The 17,986-nt window shown below is 36.9% G+C and overlaps 1 protein-coding gene across 3 annotated transcripts in view; it reads right to left on the bottom strand.

Moving 5' to 3' along the window:
• EIF5B (eukaryotic translation initiation factor 5B) overlaps positions 1 to 17,986 on the bottom strand; it is a 35,309-nt gene that overhangs the window by 13,751 nt on the left and 3,572 nt on the right. For all 3 annotated transcript variants that reach the window (XM_062487874.1, XM_062487876.1, XM_062487877.1), the window contains exons 2-10: positions 8,341 to 8,466; positions 8,163 to 8,250; positions 7,124 to 7,775; positions 6,436 to 6,656; positions 6,108 to 6,258; positions 4,429 to 4,524; positions 3,449 to 3,535; positions 2,857 to 2,946; positions 385 to 680 (exon numbers count right to left, since the gene is read on the bottom strand). In XM_062487874.1, coding sequence (XP_062343858.1) covers positions 385 to 680; positions 2,857 to 2,946; positions 3,449 to 3,535; positions 4,429 to 4,524; positions 6,108 to 6,258; positions 6,436 to 6,656; positions 7,124 to 7,775; positions 8,163 to 8,250; positions 8,341 to 8,466 — 1,807 coding nt within the window. The remainder of the gene's footprint in view (positions 1 to 384; positions 681 to 2,856; positions 2,947 to 3,448; positions 3,536 to 4,428; positions 4,525 to 6,107; positions 6,259 to 6,435; positions 6,657 to 7,123; positions 7,776 to 8,162; positions 8,251 to 8,340; positions 8,467 to 17,986) is intronic.

The raw sequence follows: 17,986 nt of genomic DNA, 5'->3' as shown, positions 1-17,986 counted from the left end.
GTAGCTTTGCTGATGGTGCATTCTGAACCAGCACCTTGGGTGAGGAAACCAAGAACATTAGCAGCCATGAAAGTGCTGAGCAGTTTAGACACATCTTTTAAAACTTGAAAATATCTATCTGCAAAGAATAAAAGTCTCTTTTTCCCAGAAGAATATAGAGGTAGAGGGGAACAACACTGAAGTTGCCATCTTTGAGATCAAGTTACCTAAAAACTAATACTTTATCTTCAGACAAAACCAAGTATTTTTTTTTCTTAATTCACACAGTTTCTGAACCTGCTTAACTATTAGCCCTGACAAAACCACCATTTTGACAAATTTGAGAAAATTAACAGAAACTTAATCTGTTTGTTACACAACACAAGAATCCAAGTATCTTAATACCTCAATTCTCCGTTTAGCTCTGTCATAAGCACGCTCCTCCTTAGTGCGGTCATCATCAGAGTCATACTCAGAATCAGAGCTAATTTCCTTGCTAAGCTTTTTTTCCATAGATTGTTTTCCAATAGCTTGGGAGTCCAGCTCTCTCTCATCTGAAGTCTTTTCATCTTCATCTTCACTGCCTTCACTATCTTCAGATTCTTCACTCTCTTCTTCCTCTTCCTCCTCTTCGTCTTCCTCCTCCTCTTCCTCATCCACTTCATTTTGTTCTTTGACTTCGATATGGACAGGTTTGCTCTCTATTAAAAGAAAAAAGTAAAGTAAAAATTCTCTAAGTTCACATTTCTGGGGGAGATGGCATCAAAAAGCAAAAAAACTACTAGAGAAGAATGAGGACTGAGAGCAGGTTCTATAATAAGTGCTTGTCAAGATAATTTTTCAACTTCCAATGGGGAAAAAAAAAAAGTGTTTCATGTTCAGAGTTGTTGACTTATGTTTCGAATCCAGAAGCAAAGCAAGTTCGGGGTGGGGTGAAGAATGATATTATCAACCCACTTATGCTTAACATTATTTCCAAACACCCAGACATTCTTTGAAGTCACGTGCACTTCATAAAGGAATGATGCACCAACACCTTTTTACTAAAACCAAAATACTCCAAAGCATTACTATATGGATTCTGTACACTATAACAATCAAAACAAATGGTCTCTTTCACCACACTAAAAAAAAAAAAAAAAAAAAAAAAAAAAAAAAAAAAAAAAAAAAAAAAAAAATCTTCAGGTTTTCTTAGATCTTCTTAGAAGATTAGTATTTGTCATAGGAATTCTTTAATAAACAAACAAAAAGAATTAACAAAAAGTAATTTTCTTTCTTTGAAAGCTTCTCATTTATAATCACCTGTAAAATCCTAAGAGGCAAGCTGATGATCACTTTAAAACCATGAACTCTCCTACTTACAGCACTGCTGGCAGGCTCACTGCCCTTAGAGATCAGTTATATTTCCTTGCTACATTCACAGTCCATCAGCTTAGTAATACACTAAATCTAAATCCCAGGAAGGCTCTTTTTCTGGATCCCATTGGCAGAGCCTTCAAATCAAAAAATTAAGAAGCACTACCTCCTCTCCAGGACCGTGGTGCCAGACTAAAACCTACACTCAAGAAAGTGAGCAGCCCTCAAAAGCACCAGAGGAACACACCTGTGCTGGAATTGAACCCATTCTGCTGTATGGATCTGTGTATCAAGTATTACACTTAAAAACACAGGTGTCAGAAGTATAGGCAAGTAAAAAGTACTTGATGAATGAATAGTCTTTAAGCTTAAGAAACAGTGGAGACATTATGGAAGCACTAAGTCCAGTAACCAACTCCTGTTCAGGACTGCTCTCAGAAATACACTTTTCTCCATCACTGGAAGAAAACATCTGAAAAGTTATCCCCGCACTGTTTCAGAGCCTTAAGTTCTCAACACTGCTGTTGACTACAGATGGAATATGGCCTTTGGCATACATGCACAGGAATATAGATGTTCTGGCAACTCTTTCCTTTCTTCCAAACTTGCCTCTCAAAGAAGCTTATCATAGAATCACAGGATGGTTTGGGCTGAATGGACTTCAAAGACCATCTAGTTACAGCCCCATCACCAAGGGCAGGGGTGCCTTCCACTAGATCAGATTGCTCAAAGCTCCATCCAGCCTGGTCTTGAACACTTCCAGGGATGGGGATCCACAGCTTCTCTGGGCAACCTGTTCCTGTGCCTCACAACCCCCACATTAAAGAAGTTCTTCCTGATATCTAAACTAAACCTCAATTTCCCCTTGTCCTGTCACTACATGCTATTGTAAATAGTTTGTCTCCCATCTTTCCTATAGGCTCCCTTTAGGTACTGGAAGGCTGCAATTAGGTCACCCAAAGCCTTCTGTATTTGAGGCTAAACAACCCTAATTCTTTCAGCCTCTCCTTGTAGAGGAGAGCTTACTGTAACACGTGCACACTTAACCTTCACACCATTTCATTTCTCCACTTCTTTGAAAACTTCTCACAGGGGTAGTCTCCTAGATGTTGCCAGATTCACGTAATAAAAATACTACAGCTTTGAAATTATTACTAGAGGAATACAATACCAGGTAAAAGGTTTTCCTAAACTCACAGAGATGGTTTAAGCACATATTAGAGAAGAGTATTTTTACTCCCATAAAAAATAGAACAAAAAAATTACAACCCATTTATTTTAGATGGTAACTGCACATAAGAGTATTTCTGAAGGGTTGTTTTAAGCAGTATTTGCGTGGCTTCTGAAAGCTCTGCTTTTGAAAAGAGGTTCTTGTATATATTTAACATCATACTTACCACACAATTTATCTCACAGAGCAGAGGAAAAATCTAAGTAAAATATTGTTTTCTACAGAAACTGAAAACTTAGCCCAAAGCCTCTTAATCAGAAAAAACATACATCTGGTATTTACATGCCCACCTTTCTCTCCATCTTCATCACTAACCATAGCTTCCCAGTCATCCAGACCTGCATCTTCTGTTTCATCTTCTTCCTCCTTTTCTTCTGAAGCTAAGAAATCCAACATCAGAGTTAAAAAAATGTCTGTCCAGCAACATATAACATTTTTAGATGCCCCTTCTTTTGACATGATGCAACTTCCAAGTTGACTGTTACCATAATAGAATATTGCACTATCAATTCTAGAAGCAGCATACTTCCTCCCTACCTCCACCTATCTGTTAAAAAAACAGATTTTTAAAAGCAAGTGAATAGTCAGGGGAGTGAATAAGGCACTGAATGTGCACATTTGAGATAACTGACTAAGCCAATTTAACACTGGAGTTCACCCAGAATAAGGGACCTTGACACACTCATTTTGAAGCCTCATGCCTTTTACTCCATAGAATTTCATCAGTTCCTCCCTTAAGAAGGGGGGGGGGGGGCGGGGAAAAAGACACAACTACCTCAAGAAAGGATGGTCATTCAGCCCCATCCAGCAATGTATGATGAATATTATGCAACACTGACACACAAGCTTAAGTGCTTGAAACTTATTAGCATTACCACCAACCTGGATCTACAGGAAGAGGAGCCTCTTCTTTCACTGGTGTTTCCAGTTCTACAGCATCTTCAGCTGGGGAAGTTACCTCCACACTTTCTGAAATTGCAGGACACAAAGTTGGTTGCTACATACTTTCAAAGTGCAAAATTGCTTACACTTACAGCTCCACTCCAGCTTATTTGGCTTTCTAAGCAGCTGAATAGTTTTATAAGATAGGTCAGTTACTGGCATTAAAAACTCATCACTTTCTTTAAAAAATAAAGAGAAGATGAAGTAATACTAGTCAACTACCCACACTTCCCCTACTGTTCTACTACAAATGAAAACATAAAAAAAAAAAAGAAAAAAAATTACTGATACAATTCAGCTAAGCATCATTTTCAATTCTTTACACACACACTCCATAAATGACAAGCAGGTACATAACTAATGTCAAAGTAAAAAGCAGAAGAAGGGGGGGGGGGTGGGGGCGGGGGAAGGAAAGAAGCTAAGTAAGAAACACATCTGAAATTTTTAAATTAAGGGTTAGTCTTGAAAAGAGCCACGGTAATCCCCCCCTGAGGAAAGTCACGAACCACAAAAGTAAAAAACTGACACATTCAACCTACATCTAACCAGTGCAATAAATTCTAAGGTTTCAAAAATTCAAGCTCTTTGAACTGCCCTCAACAACTTCCACCCAGGAGCTGCAATCTGGTTTTATATACAAGAAAACAAATGAACAAACTGTCTCCAATTTAAAAGTTCAATGTTTTTTCATCCTGGGACAAACTCAGACTTAATTATAAGTTATTATTACTCAACCTACTTTGTATTTGACCTACAAGCATTCAACATCACATTTGTAAAAGGCCTTTACACCCTGTTCATCTCCAACATTTAGAAAATTTAAACCCTGAATTGCAGTTAGCTTAAGATCACCTGATTTATTTCAGAAATACTTCTGAAATGTGACTGATCAATTAAGTATCCCTATATGCAAACTACACCTTCTTTATTTTCTGGCTGCTGCTGCTTCTTTCTCTTTTTGTCTTCATATATTGGCCTCTTCTTTGGCACAGAGTCTTTGGATGGCACTTCAACACCTGCAAAACAAACAAAAAATTGTTAAAAAGAAAATCCAGGTAATTAATAAACTTTGGTTTAAATGAGAACATTTTTTCCAAAATTAGAAGATGGAGGAAGAAAGAACAGAAAGTAGGTTCAATTCATATTATCTTTTTTAAAAGTCTGAATTCAAAAGCTAGAAAACTTGAGTGAAGTATAGTTCTTCAGATACTACTGACTGCTCTCAAAAAAGTCAGATAACTAGAGGAAGGGGATGGCAACAAAACAACAAATAAGCAAATCCAATTGGATTCTATGACTGCAGGTTTGAAGTTATCACAAACCTGCATAAAACATCATGAACACAAGTCAGGATTAACAAATCTAAGGTCTGCTATGCAAAAACTCACTTAAGGCCTGTCTGCCAATGGTCCTAGTTTCAGACAATTTTGAGTAGTTCACAGGCAGAACTCTCCTTAAATGCCTAAGGCTGTTCAGCAGATAACATCTTCCCTTTTACTGTATGTGGGGAAGTTTCTCTTTTTTTATTTGATTTGTTTTGTTTGGGTTTTTGTTTGTTGTTGTTGCTTTAAGTTTTTTTTAATTTTACAATACTGATGTTTTCAGGTATTAAAATAATGCCAGGTTCAATTCATCAGCTTCATTTTTGCCTCAACAGGAAGTAGATGCTGTAATATATGAAGGGATTCCATCAAAACCAGAAGTTTCTTGTAAAGACAAATTAAAAACTGAATTACTGCTGCACATTCATTTTTTTTTGCAGGTAAAATTGCAGATTTGACACAAATCCAGTTGCAGGGGCACACAAATAGAAAGATTCTAATAGCTACAGCAGCAACCAAGGGGAAATAGCCTTTGCATATGTTTAAGAGCACCAAACATTTTACTAGGTACAAAGATTCCTACATTTATACACCCACCTACCAGTGAAGTGTCAGATAGTGTACTCTACAAATACACTCAGCACTCACAAATTACTTTTTTTTAGTCACAAACCACTGATCAAGAACAATTTAGGACATTTTACTTACAACATATTGGACAATTTTACTTCATTCCAGCAGAGACAGATTATATTTCACAGAAAAGCAGGAAAGCTCTTACATACTCCTGGCAAAACCCAGAGAAAAACATAATCTTCTCCATGGACTTTCCCCATTGTTTTTGAAGCAAAATAGTGCACTTGCCTAACTGAGCACATGAATTAAATCCATAAGATCCAGATCACTGGTCTTACAAGACCTTCAGTACAGCCCATGTTTTTCCTGGCCTTTAGACTACACCACTTCTTTAAGTGCTTTTTCCTAAATTCCACAAGTAACATCTTTGAACTGCAAGTAGATTGTATTAAAAAGTTGGATATTCAAACGTGTAAGAAAAAAACCCAGGCACTTAAACCTACTTAAAAAATAAAGGGCAAGGAAGGGCACACACACTGCCTTCCTTGATAACAGAGCAGCTTTATGTGGAATCACACAGTACTTGCCCTCCTAGCTCCAGATAGGAAAAAAAAAATAAACACAGAAAAATAATGGGTATAAAATTTGGTTGGGTTTTTGGTTCAGTTTGGTTTTAATTATTATTACACTTTACTGCTCACCCTGAGCTTGGAGTAGTTTAAGAGTAGCCTCCGCTCTGGCTCTGGCTTCTCGCTGAGCTTTTGTTAAAAGCTTTCCCTCCTTCTTCAAACGCTCCTTCCTCTCTTTTTCCTTCTGTTTTTTTCTCTCTTTCCTCTCTTGCTCTAACCGTTCCTAGAAAAAGATAAATAAACATGCAGAAACTCTAAAGCATGCTTTACACAAAAGCTGCCCAAGTATATTCTGTTTACAAGAAGCATATTAAGGATTAATTCACCAACTGCACCAGCAAGCAGACAGACAAAGATTACTCTCTCCCTTATTTTATCCTTGGAGTGAGATATACTGTACCTCCTCTTTCCGTTTGGCTTCAAGTTCCTCCAGTCGTCTTATGCGTTCTTCCTCCTCTTTTTTTGCCCTTTCCTCCTCCTCTTTCATTTTAGCCAAGGCCTCTTGCATGGCTTTAACTGTGGCTTTACTGGGACCCTTCTTCTTCTCTTTCTCTTTTTCTTCTTTCTCACCTTTCTTTTTTTTCTTGTCTTTTTTCTTTTTGTCCCCCTCATTATCATCAGCTACAGAAAGAAGAGACAGACTTTTAAAGACCCCAAAAATTTCAACGATACTCTAAATACAATTTATGTTTCAAATATGATAAATGACATTAAATGAGGAATATTTTCACTGGCTTCTACATAAACATTTCATAATAAAAACAATAAAACTCACTTAAGTCATGGCCTGAAGTCTTAAAGTATCAGAGTAACAGGGAAGTGAAAAAGTACTCTTACAACACAGAACTGTAATCATATACTGTAATGAAAATTCACTATCTGGCTTATTTTCCCATGGAACTGAACAAACCACAGGCCAGAAAACACAGCCACCTACGAGCCAATGCAGAGAGGCAGACAAAGCTACTAAATTTCTGGTATTCACAACTCAAAATAAACCAACAAATTATCCTCACTGCCTGGCACCTCTCCTGGCTTTATAAAAACTTTAGTATATAAATTACAGTTTCAGAAACCATGTTACAAACCTTCTGTTCCTGCAGCAGTCTCTCCTTTCTCCCCAGGGCCAGAGACTGCTATAACTTCAGGAGAAGCCTTCTCTTCAGCTTTTTTTAGAGATTCCTTTGGCTTTGCTGGTTCTTTACCACCTTCTAATTCTTCCTTCTCCTTCTGCTTCCTCAATTTGGCTTTCTCTTCTTCACGTTTTTTTCTTTCACGTTCTTTTTTTTCTGCCTTCTTCTGAGCCACTGTTTTTACTTTGAATGAAGGTTCTTCATCATCATCCCCACTCTCTGCAGCAGGAGCAGACTTTGGCTTTTGGTTTTTCTTTTGACCTTTTCTAGATTGGGAAACCCCATCTGATTCATCACCACTTTCGCCTGTAGACACGCCTCCCCCACGCTCTTTGCTTTTCTTAATGTTAGTTTCATCTTCTTCTGACAAATCACGTTTTTTATTTGACTTCTGAGTTTTCCCTTTGCTTTTCTTAAGATGTGTCTCATGATCATCATCATCACTGCCAGAAAGCATGTCTTGTTTTGCTTTCTGAGTTTTTTTAGATTTTTTATCTTTATCTTCCTCTTCCTCACTGTCATAGTCATGTTCCAGATTGGCTTTTTTATTCTTTCCTTTTCTTTTTTTATCTTGTTTTGATAAGCTTTCTTCATTGTCATTTTCAACCTGGTAATTAAACAATTCAATAAACAGGCATGAAAAAATTACTTGCCATCATGAGCTAAGAAGTAGCATTGAGATACATCAAGATAAACCTCTTATTGAACACAAAGTTTGAAAGCAATAACCATTCCTGTTGAGTGTACCATACTTCAGCCCACAATTAAGATTTATTCTGATTGGCTTTGAATAATTATCAGCATAAGGACATGGCTTTTTTCATGATTGACTTTACTGTGAAAACATGATCAAATATAATTAAAAGAACATGCTAGCTGCATGTTTCACATAGGAACCCCAACTATACTGAAACACTAGGAGTTCTTTGAGACAGAAGCATCTCATATTTTAACTATTTCCTGTTAAAAAGCCCACCTCCCTCTCAGTGTTCACCTTTCCTGTAGAAGGCTGTTCCCTGTCAACTTTCCCTCCTTGGGCTTCTATTGATAGTTCCTCCAGCTCCTTCAGGATATCATCTTCACTACAATAAGAAAGAAGTTAGGGCACTTAAGTAACTGAGTTTTTGGATAATGGAATAAGATCAGGCAGGTGGAAAAAACCCCAAACTTACTCAAAATCTTGTTTCTTCTTCTCTTTTTTCTTTTTGCCTTTGGCTTTCTGAGGCTCTTGATCCTTTGCAGCTCCTGCACCTTCTATCTCAGCAGCAAGGGCATCAATATCAATATCATCTTTTGCACTAAAATGAAGGGGGAAAGCAGGGTTATCACTATTTCAAATGTAAAGTTTACACAAACAAAAGCCATCTGAATAAAAAAAGTTTCAAAATGCAAAATCAATCACAAAACATATACCATGCAGGAAAAAATGCTCCATGTTTAACAAACAATTATGCACTGTTACCTTATTCCACTCAGCAGGAAGAAAAGGCAAAAACCTTCACATGGCTGGTCTGCTTGAAGGGAGGTGCCAAAACAGAATATTCCGTTCTTGCAACCCCAACCTTAAAAGTTTAGCTGTGCAATTTGATGTAACTTCTAGGAAGAATGCAACTAGACTATTTGACTTAGGTCCTCCAAAAGATAATCACAGGTGTCATTGATAGAAAAGCAGCCACCACAATTGAAGCGTAAAAATGAAGCACAAATTCACAACCAGGGGATCCTACTAAGAGATAGTTATCTGATCCTTCAAACACCCTTTAGCAAACAATAAACCTACTATATTTTATTTAGCAAATAAGTGAAAGTTCTTTACAGATTCCAACTCACAATAACAGCTGCCTATGCTTCGTCATCAGACTAAAAATTATTATCTTTCAAGAAAAGAAGTCACACAGATGAACAGAGCTCAGTCCCAAAACAGACCTTAAAGCAGATCATAAAAAATACCAATGTAGTTGGCACGCAATCATTTGTACCAGTCACCTTAGTATTACCTCACTGAGGCCTAAAGAAAGCCAAAAGAAGTTTTTGTCCAGAGATTTTACCACCTAATCACACTCACAGTACAACTGCAAGAAAGGAGACTTGCTTATTCCATGCCTCACACTTAGAGCTTCAGTACCCAGATCAAAAACTGGTCTTATATTATTTTTATCACAACTTGCACTTTCAAAACCCATTTAATCAACAAGCTGTTAATACTTCATTAAACTGCCTCAGATAACTGGGCAGAAAACTGTTGTTTTACAATTTCACAGTCTCATTTACTAACACCTACTCAGGTTACCAAAGGCTGACTCACCAAATACCCGAAACGACATCCAGAAAATAAGGGAAATAAATTTGTTCCAGATTCAGGACTTTCAAGATATCATCAAATTCTAAACTACCAGAGCTTCAGTTGTGCCAATTTATAAATCCAGAAGTCGAATCTTAATTAATAAAACCAAGTATCAAATTATTCAGCTACATAGTCTAAAAATCAGTAAGACTAAGTTGCAGTTCTCTGCAAAAAGGAAAGGGCTGGATTATTTTGCAAGTGAATGCTGACATTAACAAACATTTTATCTGACATATTTGGAATATGCTAGTCCCCAAAACCTGTCTACATATGACAATAGCACAACTAAGCAACAAAGTATGTCATTTCTTTAAAGGCCATGATTGATTATTTGTATTTTTAAGACCTTGTATTTTCTTCTAGGTAGACTGAACAAACCAAATAAAAAGCAGCACAACAAAGTACCTCACAGCCCAGCACCTGTACTGACAGAAATATTTTTAGAGAAGAAAAGAAAAAACACACCTAAAATACACCTAGTAACACTCCCTCATGTGCTGACTTGATTTGTAGTACATTTGTCAAAAGAAATGTACCTCTCAAATAGTTAATGCAAGATCTCTAAAGTAATCCTCACCTCCCTCATGAGAAACTATGCATTTTGGCCATTGTCACTCTAAGATAATTTGATGTTTCAATAATTAAAGTGCCATTTTTATAAGCAGTTTAACTGGCTGTATATCAGGGGTAACAACTGAAATAAAAATGCCCTTCACTTCTATAACTGGAATTGAAGCCCTAATGTCAGGCTAGCTATATTATATCCAGGCCTACACAAAGGCCTTCAAACTTGTTTTTGCATTAATTGTTGAATATCAAGTTTATTAAGCACACTTGCTTACGTCCTTTTCCTCTAGGAGTTAATGGAAGAGACTGAGTCATATCCATGCTTGAAGTAATTTGAAAACACCAAAATACATGCTCTACTACTGCTTCTTCCAAGGCTGTACTGCTGCCCTTACTACAGGATCCTAACCATGTGGTTGTTCAGATACACAAGCACCAGGCCTTCAAACAGCTCATATTTTACATGGATATTATCAAGGCTGTCTTTTAACAATGCAGTTTAGCAGAAAGTTATGCCCAAACATAAAACACATGGGCTTTTTGCTACAAGCAAAGACACCCGTGGTATCTCATGTTTTCCAAGGTACAGGTTTTAAGAGGGTAAGGTTTCATGTGCTGTTAAATCAACTCGCTTCAACTGAACTTTGAAGAAGAAAACTTCTTTAGGGAAAAAAAAACTCAAACACTGAAAAAACTATTTGACAGACATTAAATTTTAACACCCACCAGCAAGAATAGTTTAGGAATAATAATAATGAAGATTGTCCAGCTGTCACAATAGCAGTATCAATACAGAAGCCTTTCCAAACTTGGCTTTCACTGTTTAGTTTCCAAAAAAAAATGGTCAACGGTTTCTGACCCCAAAAAAACCAAAAAAAAAAACAAAAACAAAAGAAAAACAAACCACCCACACCCAAACAAACTAAACAAAAAAACCTTTACTCCATACTTTCCATTATACTTCCATTTACTAAGAAGTGACAGAGCAAGATTGAAATATTTGAGCCTCAATGAAGCAAGTAGTAAAATTAGGGCCGCATGCAATTTTATATGCAACTATAATTCATAAGAACTGACAAGCAAGAATATCACTGGAAAGCTAAGGAATTCAAACACTGGCTTCCTGAATTTCCTTTAAAACTCTAGTAACATTCCACTAGGATTTCATAAGAAAGTTGAAAAGAAAATTAAGAAGGTGCTCCCCACCACTCCTGGGAGATTATTATTCCTTTTTATAAGAAAGCCACTACACTTAGATGCATAACATATATCACATTTCCTATGGGCAGTGTTAGACACACTATAGAACTTTTTCTTGTAAAGGTTTTTAAGCAGTGCCCCAACACACATTTCAGAAACACAAACATTCTTTCAGGAACCTCCTGCTCCAAGATCTCCGATTCAGCCTTTACTAGGGTCCAGCCCTAAGAGGCCCTGATACAGGAACATGAAAGGATCGCAATGCTCATGTGGTTTACAATTTTGACCTCAAACTGCTTTTGCATGAAGACTTTATAAACAGATTTCACAGCCTCACTACCTTAGACCACACAAGCTCATATTGCTTTGCACTGAAAAACCCCCCACCCCAACACAAGAGACTCAATGAGATCTGAAAAACAAAGTGCAAAGACTGGGTTACTTCCCTGATTTTCCTTTGTCTTTGTTTCACAGGCAAAGCTTAAGCTACCTCTGTAATTCACATACTTTAATTCCAGCCTCCATTTTTGCTGCCAGATAAAAAGTTTTGATATTGCTAAAGCAGCATTTCAGTGCATTAAGTTGCAGCAGGAATTACGCGTGTATACTTCATTCAAATCTAAACAAGCAGTTTTGAAAAAAATGGCTGCAAACATTTTTCCACAGAGATCTGTGCCTAAGATAGGGCAAAACACAAGTCACGTTAATTAAAGGAGAGAGCAGTAATCAATAACATGTACACAGAGATCACTAAATTTTATACATCAAACAAAATATTTTTTCTTTAGAATCACATCACTAATCAAAAGCAAAAAGTGCTCGACACTTTCCCTACATGATTTCACTGCCTTTTGCCATTTAAGCAGGATTACAGTAAGGTAAATCTTTAAAACAGCACATAGAAACATTTACATACTTTACACGGAAAATATATTTACCTTAATGCCCTAGAAATTACATTAAGAACTCAACTGTTTCCCAAAAGGGTTTCAGTATAAGTTGTCTGCACAGAGTAATGAAAACCTGTATTACATGGGAGAAGCCACTTAAGGATAGATTCCTGAATACTCATTGGGTCACAAGTTAAATGCTGTGCTAACACAACATTCTGTACCAAGCCAGGATCAAATATACCCAGATCATCCCAATTAAGCCCAAGTAAGTGTTTGGAGATTTTTAAGACAGACATGGGCAGAAGAAGAATTCGGTAACATCTCTCACACAAACAAAGCATAAAATCAGGCCAGTAACAGAAACTGATACTCAAAACACAACCTAAGTTGCTCATCTTACAGGTTAAACAAAAATGCTCAGCAACAAATAAAGCTACAATACCAAATCCTGTCTATAAGGGAAAGTATGAAATTTCTTTCAGTGTGAAGATTAAAACAGTTAGGAAATAAAAGAGCTGTCACCTACCACTGCTCAGTCAGATGTACAAAGACATCCAGTAGTTCTGCTATTTATAAGATCCCACACAGTTGCAAGCTATTGAGTCAGAAAAGGGAAAAAAATCTTGTGACTGATAGACACACAGTCTGTAGAAAAAAAACTAAAAAACTCTGCTGTGTTTCTCTTGCTGTTACAGCAAGGAAACAGTATTGAAGACTAGAAACAGAGTTTAAAAACAAACAAACCAACCCCTCAGCTAATACATCGCACCTGCCAAAAAACACCTTAAGGTGTTTGGCTTATTTTATTTGAGGGGGTGTTTGTTGCTTTTAAACAACACAGTTTTTTTAAAGCATAGTTTTGGATCAAGTTCTTTCTGATGAAACAGCCTGCAACAGCCAGAACCTAGAAATTCCCTGTGGAAGCCATCTGGATACCAGAGTTGACCCTAACACAAACTCTAATTCATAGATGTTGAAATTCACGTTAATCCTACTGTTCACATTCTAGTGTTTACTCTAGTCTTTTACAGGCATGCTTTCCCATTTTGCTTAAAAAAAAAAAAAAAAAATCACACAGTGAAGCTCACAGTTTCTAATACTTGTTCACAATTAGCAAGGTTTATTTTTAAATTCTTAAGTTCCACCATTTCTTTCAGTCTACAATATTACAGGTGTTCATCAGTGCACCACTCACTGGAACAGAAGCTGTCATGCTCCAAATCAAGATTTAAGCTTAAAATTCTCAAATAACAAAAGGTATCAATGATCCCTAACAAAGTATTAGGGATCAGTTACAACTTACAGTAGGGATTAGTAACAGTTACAAGTATACTTCAACTATTTATCACTTCTCTCTTAGAAGGAAGGTTAAAAACTTACTTCAAGTACTGACTTAGTTAATATATTCATCATTAAGGGATTTTCATAGTATGAACCTGTTATACTAAGGACAGATACTGTCTGCAATATCTCTGCAACAGACAAATCTAGGCATGGAAATTTGAAAGACTCCCTCAGTGTTGCCCAGTAAAACAAAGCCAAATGCAGGAAGACAGTACTACAGCTATTGAAATAAGAGTTAATAAGCTTTTATCGTTTTTCTTTGCTCAGTGAACTTCTGCAGCTAAAATGCCTAATTGCCCTTCCTTGCCAAACAAGCTCCTCCAGCTTTCCATGCCAGTTCTAGTGAAGGAAAGCCAACTGACCAAGAGCACTTCACAGACTCTCCAGTAACAGACAAGCTCAGTATATTAGCAAGACCACCAGCAAGAATGCATGTTTTCCTCCTATGCTTTCTTCAGAATACACACAATTAGGACTTCCAGTACACTTATTACAGTATCTATAATACATATCCCCAAACACAGAGGAAAAACTTCACTACAAACAGGCACCATGCAGCTACACATGACAGAGATGGAAAGGGCAAAGAAAAACTACTAATCCATTCATGAACTGAAAGAGTGGAGCAATAGGATTATACAAAGGAGCAGAGTTGGCTTCATTCATACCAATTTGACTCTACTGAAATTAGGTAAATGAAACTGCAAAAATTAAATGGAATAATTCAGCTTAAAATGAGACAATCCCTAAAGTACTGGAAATTCAACTTCCAGCTTTGCAAACAAAGTCAACAGGATAACACTGTCCTGCTGAAACCAAAACTGAAGTGTACAGTTTAGTGCAGTGCACAGTGTAGTTTTTGGTCTGTAGTATACAGACTAAAAAGTTAAAAGCACTTTTTGATCCTTTGCACTGAGCAACACAAACACAATTACTTATGCTTGCCTTCATCTTACAGTTAACATGCTAACTCAAATCATGCTAAAAATCTTTCCTTAGGATTGGTTTTCAGCTGTCTATGTTAAGGTGAAGTTGAAACATAAGAAAACACTGTACAATTAAAAACAGACTAAAACAAACTAAACTTTCATGTGCAAGGGGCAGAAGAGTCAGCAAGTTGACACAGCAAGAAAAGTTGCATCACTGCTGTGAACTCATTGCCCACATTCCTGCATAATCAGAAGACTTATTTTTACTGAGGCAAGCTTGGAGATATTTCATCAGTTACATGATGCCAGCTCTTCTAATCTCCTTCAAGGCAACATCACTGTCACCAAGCAATTTTCTTCGCTTAAGAAAAAATGTCCTTGACCTTCAAAAAGATTGAAGAAAAGGTGAACCATCTATTTCCATGTATTCGGGTTTGGTTTTGCAGTTGTTTTAGACCAAGTAAAACTAATACCTCTAGACAGATCTTTATCATTGTCTCTCTAGAGCACCTTACCCATCCTCCATGTATGTGAGCCATAAGCCCAGTAGTAAGATGCATTTCTAAATACAAGATTATCCAAAACCAGCGAGCTGCCAATGATGAATGACATACTTCTTGTTTTCACCAGTAGTATCAAGGCTGTATGTAAGACAGAATGCCAGTTCAAGTTCTTCTAGAGCAACTTTTGGAAACTTTGCCAACACATAAGCCACTTTGGAAGTAATAATTTATTGTTCAAAACCCCACATCACCAACTTGTTCTATAAGTTGGTTATGAAATGAAAAATGCAGGCATCTGCTGACTCAGCAAGGCTTTTCAAAACATGAAAACAAAGCCCTGGCCTTTTTCTCACTTTGGCCTATCAAGATACATAAACGCCACAAGCTTCTTTTCTTGGTTTTGTTTTTTATTCCACTGATAACATTTAACTTACATATGACTGAGACAGCTTGAAATTCAGGAAAGAATGAACTGTGCTCCTTTCTCAGCCCAGAAAATAGAGCGTCCACATGAGCACCAGCTATGCAACCCACCACTGCTGCTGAGAGCATTTAAAGACTAAAAATAAAATCACAGCCCCAGAAACAAGGCACCCTCCTCTTGCCTTTTCCTCAAACTAGGGTATACAGGAGGGAAGAATTTACTTCTCGCTCATTCTCAGCCACACTTTCCCCTCATACCAGCTCAGGCAATCCTGTGGCCACAAGTCCTTTTGGCCTGCCGTTTTGGGAAGCAGATGAAAATATCTGATTTGTGCAGTGGGCCCATAAGCACTGAAGTGCATTCAGTGCATGCAATGGAAGCAGGTACAGCTGGCAGCTGGGGACAGCAAGAGTAACACCATAGGCTTTGAAATGTCCAGCAGCTCAACTGAACCAAGTTTTACATGGAACTACACCTTTGTGATTTTTCACAGATGAAGGAAGCTGATGAAGCTACCTAATTACAAGAGAGCAAGGAAGTAAAATCTTAGTAAAAGGGTAATTGCTTTTCATTCAGGCTCCCAAGATAATGATTCCATTATTAATATTGAAGAGTCATGCCTTCTCTTTCAAGTTTGGCTGGGGAAAAAGAGTAGCATAACTATCAGCTGAGCAAAACCTTTTGGAAAAAAAAAATAGACAGATAACTACACCTTTAACCCAAACAGATTTTAGAAAAATAAGAAGTCTCCTTCATATAACCCAATTTTAAAAAAAAAAAAAATCCCACCAAACCAAACAAACAATCAACTGAAAAAGAAGAAAAAAAAATCACCAAAGGAAAAAAAAACACACACCACAATCCCACAACCTAAAATTCCCATTTAAACAAAGATACAGCAAAACTTGAAGATAAAAAAGCTTCTTTCGTGGCTAGTATCTGACAACACTGCTCTCTGGGATAAAGCAGCTCTTCAAGGTTCAGTTTATGTGTTTACATTTGAAGAGAAAAGATTACTAAAACCATGGAATATGAAACACTAAGTAAAAAACTAGCATTCAGTCTTCCCTGAACTAGTTTTTTTGGGTCTTTTTTTTTTGTTTAAGAAAAGTGCAAAGACAACAAAAACTACCATCAAGCTCATGTTTCACAACTTCCATATCCTACACATCTCACTGAATAAAATGAAAATATACCACAAAACCACAATGTAAAACAACTTAAGAGCTACACTTTACACTGCCTATAATACTGAAGAGCAAATGATGCCCCCCTACACTAGCTATAATTAAAACAAATACTTCACCTTATGGCATGTATTTAAAGAAACGTATTTCAGGCTATCAGAAGTCCTCACAGAACTGGAAAAAAACCAAAACAAAACAAAAACAGATTCTGCAATTCCTGATGGGTTGCAATGTATTATTTTCATGTTTTTCATAAACAATAGTTACATGTGAGATTTAGATGCCATCATGAAGATAATGAAAAGAATAAAGATTTCCACAAGAAAAGCTGCTTCTTACAATCTCCCTAGTGTAGTGCAGTGTTTGTTTATGCTGCCCTTACCACAGATATTTCATGACCCTTAAAGACATTTTACAATGATGCTTTGCTTTAAAATAAAAGTCCAACAAGTATATACATGAAATACATAAGTATATATGATGTCTGTGTTAAAAACTACAGGTTTGGGGGAACCGAAATATACATTTGCATAGAACAGGACAACAAATTTCTGTAAGGGCAAATTTATTTTGTATTATTTTACTCCATCTTTCAGTAAAAAAAATCTTTCATCTTCCAGCTGAGATTGGAAAAACAGGGATTTCAAGGGTTTATCAGCTATTCTCCTTGATGAAGCTGCAAAGCTTTGCTTGTGGAAATATTCTGAGAAGCAGATAACTTACAATGACACTCTGGTGTACAGAATGTTTCCAAACTATGCTCCAGCATTCACAGAACTTTCCTACACAACATTGAGAAGCTTTTACTTAACACACTAATAGAAAGGGAACCAAACATACTGACTAGCAAACAACACCAGCCAGAAAGCAACACACAGCATCAGTAAGAGCACTGTAAGTCTTACTTTAGCAGCAGTGTTCACTCTTGGCTGCAGAATCACAGCCAGCCAAGCACCTGTAATTTCTAAAGCAATAAGCATGAAGGATCAGAGTGGAATGCCTAGGTAACAGGTCACATTATTAAAGGGCAGAAGAATAAACACAGCTAAATACTACCTACTGGAAGCTAAGGAAAACTATTAAGAGAACAAGAAGGTGACTTAAAGCTGGGAGAACAGGAAAAACACATGAAAAGCTAACACCTTCAACAGGAAAGATCCATATTCTAGACAAGGAATAATCTGTAACAGTACATAGCACACTCACTAGGAAGTCTACAGCAGCAATTTGAGGCTCAGATTCAAAGAAGAATTCTGTATCTTGTAACAAACAGCCTTTCTTCACATACATTAAAAAAAATTCCTAACAAAATTCCAAAGACAGTAGGATAGAACCTTGACATACCTTCTGCTGTTACAACCATATCAAAGAACCAAAGCATAACACTCCTCCCAAAAGGAACTAGACTATACATCAGAGCACCTGTC

This window comes from Cinclus cinclus, chromosome 2 (assembly GCF_963662255.1).
Source record: "Cinclus cinclus chromosome 2, bCinCin1.1, whole genome shotgun sequence".
Classification (NCBI taxonomy): Eukaryota; Metazoa; Chordata; class Aves; order Passeriformes; family Cinclidae; genus Cinclus; species Cinclus cinclus.
Note: the sequence above shows the minus strand (reverse complement) of the source record. Positions and strands in the feature narration are given on the sequence as shown.